Here is a 10853-nt window from a genome sequence, read left to right as displayed (position 1 = left end):
GAGCCAAGTCAGACATTAGGTGAACCATAGCCTCATCCCTTTATTGTTGAAATAGCTGCTGAGATGGACGCAGAGGGAAGCAAATGGAAAGGTGAAGGGTGGAGTCATCAGGGTATGAGTTGATAGGGTCATTAATGAATTTAAGGAAGAGAGATGGCAATGGGACATAGCCCTGAGGAACACCACTATTGATAGCTCTAGGAGAAGAACGGTAGCTGTCTACAACAGTGACTATAGAACGACCAGAGAAAAAAGCTAGAGATGAAGGTACAGATACAAAGATAGAAACCGTAAGAGGGCAGTTTGGAAGTTAAAGATTTATGCCAGACTCGATCGAAAGCCTCTGAGATGTCAAGTGCAATGGCATAGAGTTAGCCAAAGTCCCGAAAGAGGATGTCCAGGAGTCTGAAAGGTAGCTGAGATGATCACCAGTGGACCTGGCGGAACCCATACTGACGATCATAAAGACGATTGTGATAGGAAAGATGCTTTAAATTTTTTTTGTTAACAATAGACTCGAAAACTTTTGAAACACAGGGTGTTAGAGCAACTGGGCGATAATTAGAGGGATGGCCTCCCTTCTTTGGGATAGGCTGAATGAGAACACACTTATGGCAAGTAGGGAAGGGGCAAGTTGATAGACAAAGGCGAAAGAGTTTACCTAGGCAAGGTGTAAAGGTTCTGAGAGCAACAGGAGGGATCCCATCAGGCCCATATGCCTCGTTAATTTTGAGGCCAATGATGGCAGGAAATACATCAGCTAAAGACATTTTAATGCCAGCCATGAGGAAGTCATAGGGGGGAAGTCATGGAATCGTCTAAGGTGGAATTGGAGGAGAAAGTCTGAGCAATGAGTTCTGCTTTATTAGTAGAGGAAATAGATACGAAGCCCTCAGTGCGCAGAAGAGGAGGGAAGGATGATGAGGCAAAGTTGTTAGAAAGGCTTTTGGCGAAATGCCTTGGGGAAAGGGAAGAATTCGAGTTGGAGACTCCAAAGCTTTTAGTAAAAATAAAATCATTTTTAAGAGTGAAAAACAGATTTCGGGCAGAAGTATAAAAGATAAGATTCACGAGTGGGTTGGCTCCGGTACCTTTTATAGGCCTTCTCCATGCTGTGGACAGCAGTAAAAGGAGCGTGATTAATTTTTTTTTTTTTTTTGCATTAGTCAAAGGATATGGGAAAGGTATGTATGCTTCCATGCCCGAGAGAATAACTTCCGTAATGTGCAAGGCACACTCAGAGGGCTTTCGGCCATGGAAGCAATAATCACTCCGGGGAAAATCAAAGAAGTACCACCTGAGGGCCTCTGAATCAGCAGCTCCAAAGTACCACAACAGATGCTTCCTTGGAGGGTCCACAGGCCCTACTGGAATGATAGGACAGATTAGGGTGATAAGGTTGTGATCGGAGGAGCTCAGTGGAGAGGAAAGAATAACTGTATAAGCAGAAGGATTAGTTGTAAGGAAGAAGTCAGTTATGTTGGTACTCTCTCCAAGGCGGTCATAGTCAGTAGAATTAGGGGATAAGTAAACAACACAGATACATTTACTCAGAGAATGACAGGACAGCCGAAGCCAGAGGGTAGAGAATTCAGAAGATTCAAGTTTAGAACACGACAGCAAAAAATGTATTTGCTTACATATACACAACAACCATCTTTGGCTTTGAAATGAATGTAGAGAAAGAAATTAAGAGGATGGAGAACTATCAGTTGCCTCAGACAGCTGAGTCTAGTTAGGAAGAGAAGATGACGTTTACAGGAGGAGAGGTGGTCCTCAATAGAGCGAAAGTTAGAGGAAAGGCTGCAAACATTGCAGAAATGAAGAACTGAGTCAGACAGTGGTTCCAGGCATCTTGCTGGGTCGTCACCGGGAGAGGGGCGAATGGTGGGGGCATTTATAGTCCCTCCCCCCCCCCTTGGGACTCCGAGGCTTGGTTAGCAGATATCATGTTTGAAGGGGAAAATTTTTAATGGGAGGTGAGGTGCGTAATAAGCATGTAGTGGGGGTAGAGAGTTAGAGGAACTTGTGCTCCTCGAAGGAGGAGTTTATAATACTGTATATATATATATATATATTATATATATATATATATTTATATATAATATATATATATATATATATATATATATATATATATATATATATATATATATATATATATATATATATTACGGATTAGGGTTCAAACCCGTAACATTAAATAATAATGAACAACTCCCATCAAAAGGCAACAAAACTAGAATTACTACATTACTACAAGAATGGAAGTTACCAAAAATAATATACTGGAGGGTTAAAATTATCCTTCAGTGAAACCCTAAAACTATACAACAGCCAGGAAGATCTTCATCACGTCATTGAATGCAGTCAAATTAATAGCTTAGGCTTTCATAAATTCAAAGAAAATATAAAGTCAGATATTATTTACATATAAATTACATTTTATACATTTACACCCTTACTCATACAAGATAACAGATTATACTTATCAAACAGAGAGAGTTACACAAGGCACCACAAATACAAGGTAGGCAGACCCATGATGACAGGCAGGTCAGGTCAAGTCAGAGCTCGGAGGTGAACTGAACTCAAGTGTATAATTTGCCGTCATCACCTTGGTCATTGAGCATATCATACAGTGCCAAATCTACAACTACTCATGAATAACAAATAAGTTAAAGAAATAGTTTATAGTACTTCATTATGTTTGAATGAAGACCAACAATAAGAAAATTATAATCCCAATATATCTATTCCTACGTCTGCCAGCACTACTGGATGAACAGGCATACGAGAGCACAGGAGGGGGGGGGGGTGATTCGAAACTACTGGCGCCAAGACAGCCGGCTTTTACTGCCTGGAGAAAAGGTGTCTGGAATTCCACATTCCTGGGCAGAAACACTGTTCATCCAGTAGTTAAAATAAATGTAATACATAACACCTCCCCCATCAAGAGATTTATAAGAAACGTTATAAATCAATTTAAGTCCTAGATAACATGTCAGCAATTACATTATTCTTCCCTTTGATATGAAAAATGTTCAGTTTATATGGTTGCAATGCCAGAGTCCATCTCATGAGACGTTGGTTAGAGTTTTTCATTTTATGCAGAAATATAAGGGGGTTATGATCAGTGAACACATCAATAGGAAAAGTAGAACCATTCAAGTACACACTGAACCTTTCAATAGCAAACAACATGGCATAGCATTCTTTCTCTATCGTACTGTAATGCTTTTGGTAAGTTTTGAACTTAGTGGATGCATAACAAACAGGATGTAGCACATTATCATCACTATACTGTAATAACACTGCCCCTGCTCCCACATCACTAGCGTCTATTTGCATGATGAATGGCTTATTGAATTGCGGAGATCTCAATATGGGTGCGTTGGTGAGAAGAGCTTTGATTTTAATAAAAGAGTCTTGGCACTCTTGGGTCCACACAAATTTTGTCTTGGGACTGACAAGGTCGGTTAAAGGAGCCGAGAGATCAGCAAAATTGGGCACAAACCGCCTATAGTACCCAGCCATGCCTAGGAAGCGCATCAATGCCTTTCGATCATGAGGCACAGACAGTGATGTAATGGCCTCCACTTTTGCGGTTACTGGGCTCACTTCACCTTGCCCAACAACATGACCCAGGAATATCACCTTGGCGTGCCCAAACTCGCTCTTGGCCAAGTTTATTGTTAGCCGTGCGTCAGCCAAGTTGTAGAAAAGGGCGCGCAGTTGAAGACGATGATCATCCCAGGATTTGCTGTATACAATCAGATCGTCCAAGTAAGATTGCACTCCGACTAGTCCCTCGGTTACCCTATGAATCAGTCGTTGGAAGGTCGCTGGGGCGTTGATCATACCAAAAGGCATGACAGTGTATTGGTATAAACCGTCAGGGGTAACAAATGCAGAGATCCGTTTGGCTCGCTCAGTCAGCCGCACCTGGTAGTATCCACGCAATAAGTCAATCTTTGTGATGAATTTTGCTTCTCCCAGTTGGTCGATCAGGTCATCTATTCGAGGGAGAGGATAACAGTCCTGACAGGTCAGTTGGTTCACCTGGCGATAGTCAGTACACATGCGAAACGATCCATCCGGCTTGTCCACCAACAGGCATGGCGAAGCCCACTCACTGTCACTCATCTCCACCAGGCCATGGTCCATCAAGAACTGTACCTCTTTCCTCAGGGCCTCCCGCTTCCATGGACTGGCACGGTAAGGATGCTGCTTTATTGGCCGAGCACCCTCGACCAACACTACGTCATGCTCAACCAGGGGGCACTGGTGAGGGACATCACCAAACAGCTGCGGAAACTCAGTTAACAGGCGTTCCAAGTCACCACTGTGGTCAGGCGGCAAATGCTGGAATTTCAGATGAGGGTTAGCCAAGAAATCAGAGTTTTGTAATTTAGGGTCCGAAACCAACGAAATATCGTCCTGTTCATCTGCATTAATAGTTTCTGATACACCCAAGTTCAGGACAGGGGTCTCATTGTCAGGCCCTCTTATAAAATATGGCTTGATCAGGTTCACATGTATCAGTCTCTCTGCCTTTCTTCTATCAGGAGTTTTAAGGACATAATTTACATCACCGATCTTCCGTTGAATCACATAAGGACCGTGAAACTTACTTTGTAAAGGTTTCTTAGGGATTGGCAGAAATGCTAACACAAGATCACCTGGCTTAAACTCTCTTACAACAGCTTTTTTATCAAAATTGTCTTTCATTTTTACTTGAGAATCCCTTAAGTTTTTCATAGCATGATCTACAGCAGATTTTAATCTCTGTTTAAACTGTTGTACATAGGTAAGGAGATGTTTATTAGAGGGTTCATCTAACCAAGATTCCTTCAGGACTTTCAGAGAACCTCTAACCTCATGACCATACACTAACTCAAAAGGTGTAAAACCAAGGGAAGCTTGTACACTACTCCTTACAGCATACAACACGAAATGAATGCCTTCATCCCAGTCTGCATTATTCTCCTCACAATACTTAGTCAACATTGATTTCAGAGTTTGATGCAGTCTCTCTAATGCACCTTGGGACTCTGGTCTACAGGCTGTGGAATGGTACTGGCGCACTCCCAACTCATCCATAGTTTGTTTGAAGAGATTAGAAGTGAAGTTACTACCCAAGTCAGATTGGACAACACGAGGAATTCCATACTGAGTGAAGAATTTACCAAGGGCTTTCACTATGTTCTGAGAAGTTATTCTCTTCAGTGGAAAAACCTCTGGATATCTGGATGTTGAACACATAACTGTTAGCAAGTACTCATTTCCACTGCGTGTTTTAGGCAAAGGACCAACACAATCAATTATCACTTTACTGAAAGGTTCCTCAGTCACTGGAATAGGATTTAATGGTGCAGGTTTTATTGGCTGATTTGGTTTTCCAGCCATTTGGCACTCATGGCATGTCTTACAGTAGTAGGCAACAGACTGCTTCATTTTGGGCCAGAAGAAGTCTTTGGAGATTTTACTGTAAGTTTTGTTAATGCCTAAGTGTCCACCACTGAGGTCATGAGCTACTGACATGACAAAAGATCTGAACTTTCTAGGTATCACTACCTGATGGCATTCTTGCCAGGTTTCATTGGCTGGTACATTGGGAGGTCTGTATTTTCTCATTAGGATACCGTTCTTCGTATAAAAGCAAATAGGAGAGTTCACTATCTCCGAATCCTGTACAGTCTTATCAAAGAACTGTATTAACTCAGAGTCTTGTACCTGAGCGTCTTTAAGAGTGTTTGAATCAATTGGTACATTACTAAGGTGCTCTGGAGAAGTTAACACCTGAGAAGGGTCATTATCAGGAAATAGGTGGGAGAGGTCAACATCCACAGAATCAGTGCTATCTTTACTGTCACCCTGTTGAGCTGCCGTGTTCCTTGTCACTACACACGAAGGGAATAAGTGAGGATACTCTTTTTCCAGTTGCTCTGTGTTATTACATTGTGAGGGAGCCAAAGCTACAATGGGGTCAGGTACAACTTTTCCACCTGCAATATCATTCCCTAATAAAAAGTTCACTCCCTTTACAGGCAGAGACTCTTGAACTCCTACAGTGAAGTATCCACTAGCTAATTCAGTATTCAAATAAACCCTAGCCAGAGGAACAGCAATACACCCACTAACTCCCTGAATCAGAACACTCTGGGCCAAATAACAGTCCTCCAAATCAGGCATCAGACCTTTTAACATGAGGCTATGAGAGGCTCCTGTGTCTCTAAGTACTTGAATGGGATATTTAGTGGAGGTGTCAGAAGAAGAAACTTTTCCTGTAGAACGAAAGGGTCGAAACTGATCAACAGAACATCTAGGAGGGTCATTACAAGCTGAAACACTGTCTCGAGTCCGTGTTGGGTTATTAGGACAGTCACTCAGAACTATCTGTTCAAAATTTTGCTTTGGATCAGAATTAGATGGTTCACTAGTAGGCAAACGAGAGAAAATGCTAGAGCTAGCCAGAACTTGTTCAGAGAGTTTTTCTTTACCTTTAAGCTTAGGACAGTCCCTAATGTGATGACTGGGGTGTTTACAGTAAGCACAAATCAAAGTGGATGTGGATGAGTTTGGGATTTTACCTGGTTCAGTCTTTCTAGTTACAGTATTCCCATAAGTTAACCTAATAGATGGCTGGAAGCCACCAGAACCATTCCCACCGCTTGTTATTAGAGTTCCACCACCGCCTCGGGAACTGCCTGCAAGGTCTGTCCCTTTCTGTTTCTGCCTGACATAAGAGTCACCATGAGTCAACCTGTAATTTTCAGCTAAGGTGGCTGCCTTGTTTACAGTAGTAACTTCTCTCTCCTGTAGGTATAATTTCAAGGAATATGGAACTTTGCGGAGAATTTCTTCAAGCAAAATCAGCTGACAGAGTTGCTCAAAAGTTGTTACTTTACTAGCCCTCAACCAAGCACTGAAAATCCTTTCTTTTTCTTTGATAAATTCTAGATATGTTTGTTTCTCTCCCTTCTTCAGATTACGGAAATTCTGTCTATGGGTCTCGGGAACTTGATCATATGCTTCCAAGATGGTCTTTTTTAGATGATCATAAGTCAACTCATCACTAGGCAAATTAGAGTAAATCATCTTAGCCTTACCTACAAAAGCTGTTTGGGCAAAGAAACTCCATTGGTCTTTTGGCCATTTAAGTTGGTTTGCCACACGCTCAAAGAGATTGAAGAAATTCTCCACATCAGTCTCATCAAATCCGGGCACAAATTTTAAAGAGTTTCCAAGATCAGAGATAGATTTATTTGCATTAGCTTCTCTGTTTTTCATACCTTCTTCATTCTTTAGTTTCAACACTTGAAGTTCATGTAAACGCTCTTGAGCTTTCATTTCCTGCTCTCGAGCTTTCATTTCCTGCTCTCGAGCTTTCATTTCCTGCTCTCGAGCTTTCATTTCCTTTTCATGCTCTCTTTGTTTCTCTCTATCCTCAAGTTCCAACTTTTTAATCATAAGTAAAGATGCACTACCTCCGTCACCATAACACAGACTATATGCTTCAAGAGGTAGCAACTCATTTTTTACCATTCTATCGATCACACTCTTCTTTATCTCCGCTTTAGTCATGCTAGATTTATGAGGAACTTCATATATGGCTGCTAACGCCATCCAGTCAGTTTTCTTAATCTGAGAAACAGCCAAAGTGCTTAAACACGGTTTCTCAACAAATTCATCAATGTTAAATTCCATATTGAACTTAATTCAGGTCTAAAGGAATTAGCAAAAGAGGGAAGGTTAGAGAGAGCACAAAATCAGAAATCTCACGCCACGCAAATACCAATGTCCTGATTTGCCACGATTACGTTCGCACAATTATCGACCAATGACGTCAGTACTTAGCTGCTGTATAAAGGCAATGTATCCCGGACAGGCCCCCACTTAATGTTACGGATTAGGGTTCAAACCCGTAACATTAAATAATAATGAACAACTCCCATCAAAAGGCAACAAAACTAGAATTACTACATTACTACAAGAATGGAAGTTACCAAAAATAATATACTGGAGGGTTAAAATTATCCTTCAGTGAAACCCTAAAACTATACAACAGCCAGGAAGATCTTCATCACGTCATTGAATGCAGTCAAATTAATAGCTTAGGCTTTCATAAATTCAAAGAAAATATAAAGTCAGATATTATTTACATATAAATTACATTTTATACATTTACACCCTTACTCATACAAGATAACAGATTATACTTATCAAACAGAGAGAGTTACACAAGGCACCACAAATACAAGGTAGGCAGACCCATGATGACAGGCAGGTCAGGTCAGGTCAGAGCTCGGAGGTGAACTGAACTCACAAGTGTATAATTTGCCGTCATCACCTTGGTCATTGAGCATATCATACAGTGCCAAATCTACAACTACTCATGATTAACAAATAAGTTAAAGAAATAGTTTATAGTACTTCATTATGTTTGAATGAAGACCAACAATAAGAAAATTATAATCCCAATATATCTATTCCTACGTCTGCCAGCACTACTGGATGAACAGGCATACGAGAGCACAGGAGGGGGGGGGGGTGATTCGAAACTACTGGCGCCAAGACAGCCGGCTTTTACTGCCTGGAGAAAAGGTGTCTGGAATTCCACATTCCTGGGCAGAAACACTGTTCATCCAGTAGTTAAACAAAATAAATGTAATACATAACAATATATATATATGTCGTGCCGAAATAGGAAAATTGGCATTTTAAACCAAATGAGCAAGGTTGTTGCTGGTTTATCTAACTTGTTGTGAGAGTTGCCGATTTAGTTCATTCTCTGGATATTTTGTTTAATCGGCAATTTTTCTTTTTTCGAAAGATGATAAACTATTGGTAAAAGTATAAAATTAATAATATTATTATAATTAGTTTCAACAAGAAATCATTATAAGAATGATTTAAACATCCCAAATACGAAAAAATAGATGATTTTCTATATACTCTTTGCAAATTGTTATCAAATTCATACACCATTTTCCTTTTAAAAAAATAAATGGTTTTGTTATCTATACTGAATGCAGTGTCCACATCCTCGGGCGCTCCATTTCAGAGAGGTTTTGCTACAAACGTCGTATTTATCGATTCCCATAATCTATTTCTCTCTAGGAGGTATGTGTTGTTATTGAAAAACAATCCAGCATTTATTCTGTTTACATTTTGGGGCAAACTTAAGTCATGTGGGTTTATCTGGTGGACAATACAGTTGTTGTATGTTTAAAATATCATCACTCTCCAGTCTATAGTCTGCTGAATAATCTCTCATATAGTATGATATATTCATAATGGAATTTTTAATATTAGAATGATTGAGGCCGAGAGATTGCCCCACTTCATGATCTGCAGTGATGAATTGCGTAACCCCCGTTGCTTTTTCTATTCTCTAGCCAAACCTCTGAATTGTCAAAATGTATATCTCCACTCAAAAGTTTACTTCCCGGAGGAAAGGCATGAGCCAAAATTTTACCTTCTCCATCAAACAGTGATTCATCTCCATGCTCTCTAGAAACAAAGAGTATTTCAATATCAACATCCTCTTCCATTCGAGATTCAATGAAATTAATACCAGAAACTTCTTCCTATAATTTGAAAGCTTTTCTTATCTCTTCTCCTATACCTTCTCTGGATATATATTCAGCAGAGGGATATTTGTTTATTTTCCATGTTATATTAAAACACTTCCAATTTGAAAATATCTCTTCTTTTTTCTATAATAAAATGTACATAGGAAAATGTATAAAACGAAAAAAATAAAATATTTTTAATTTTCATAATATTAACAAATTGAAAAAATATAAATATCTATAAAGAAATTTTATTATAATTATTAGAATTTCATTAATTATAAGTATAAATCAAAAATTTAATATATATATTTTTTTTATAAGATGCGGAAAACCAAATAGAAAGTTTGTATGGAGAGATGAAGAATCTTGAAGAACCGGCCCCTGCATCAGCTTTGGTTCGCATTTTCAGAGCTATGTACAGTTATTTATGGCCACCCAAAAGTGAATATTATAATGCTGAAATTAAAGGAGAAGAAGAATGTGATGAAATTGTCCAAAAGCTGGCACAATATGTGATAATTCAAAAGAGAGATAATAAATTATCAGATATGTTTCGTTGTTTTGCACATAGTTCCTCGTGCCTATCTCAGACGTGCTCCCCCGTCTGCTTGTTGTTTCGCCGTACTCGTCGCCATTTGAACGGTACAAATGAACACAAATGCAATGTATTAACTATATATCTCACAATTCTTCGCACATATGTGGCTTGGTGTAGATCGACAAATTGTGATTTACCATCCTGTCCTTTCAAACGTTTAAGGTCCCAAGTGCTAGAAGAAGAGAAAATTAATACAAAGGAATGTGAGGAAGCCGGTAAGAAGCTAAAAGAGTATGTGATAATCCAAAACAAAAAGAATAAACTGGAGGATCTGCTTCTTTGTTTTGCACACAGCGCTTCATGTCCATCCGAAAAATGCTCTCCCCTCTGCCTGATGTTTCGCCGTGTTCATCGCCATTTAAACAATAAAGAAGAACATAAATGCAGTGTGCTAAACATATACTCTAAAATACTACATCTACATGTGTCTAGATGTGAAAAGCATAATTGTGAGTTACCATCCTGCCCTTTACTACGAAGAGCCGCATATCGTAGGGTTTAAGAAAGATAAAGAGAAGAAGAAGGAGGTGTACCTTCGGGGTTTACGTCGTTGCTCTGCCAAGAGTGATATTAAATACGACAAAGTCCCCCAACACAGAAACATTCTCCAAACTTCCAGCTGCGGCAGTCAATATTGCTCAAAAACTCTTTTTAGCGCCACCGTCCACTCTAGT

The 10853-nt window shown here is 39.6% G+C and overlaps 1 protein-coding gene across 1 annotated transcript; it reads right to left on the bottom strand.

The window, feature by feature from the left end:
• Positions 1-2591: 2591 nt before the first annotated feature.
• On the bottom strand, positions 2592-6210 carry LOC145401011 (uncharacterized). Its single transcript, XM_080273380.1, has 2 exons — positions 3336-6210; positions 2592-2656 (listed from the first exon to the last, which is right to left on the bottom strand). Exons 1-2 carry the CDS (start codon positions 6208-6210, stop codon positions 2592-2594), a joined length of 2940 nt encoding a protein of 979 aa, XP_080129506.1.
• Between the last annotated feature and the right edge of the window lie 4643 nt (positions 6211-10853).

Source organism: Coenobita brevimanus, chromosome 6, assembly GCF_032717465.1.
Source record: "Coenobita brevimanus isolate Jiangsu-jjx chromosome 6, ASM3271746v2, whole genome shotgun sequence".
NCBI classification, from domain to species: Eukaryota; Metazoa; Arthropoda; class Malacostraca; order Decapoda; family Coenobitidae; genus Coenobita; species Coenobita brevimanus.
Note: the sequence above shows the minus strand (reverse complement) of the source record. Positions and strands in the feature narration are given on the sequence as shown.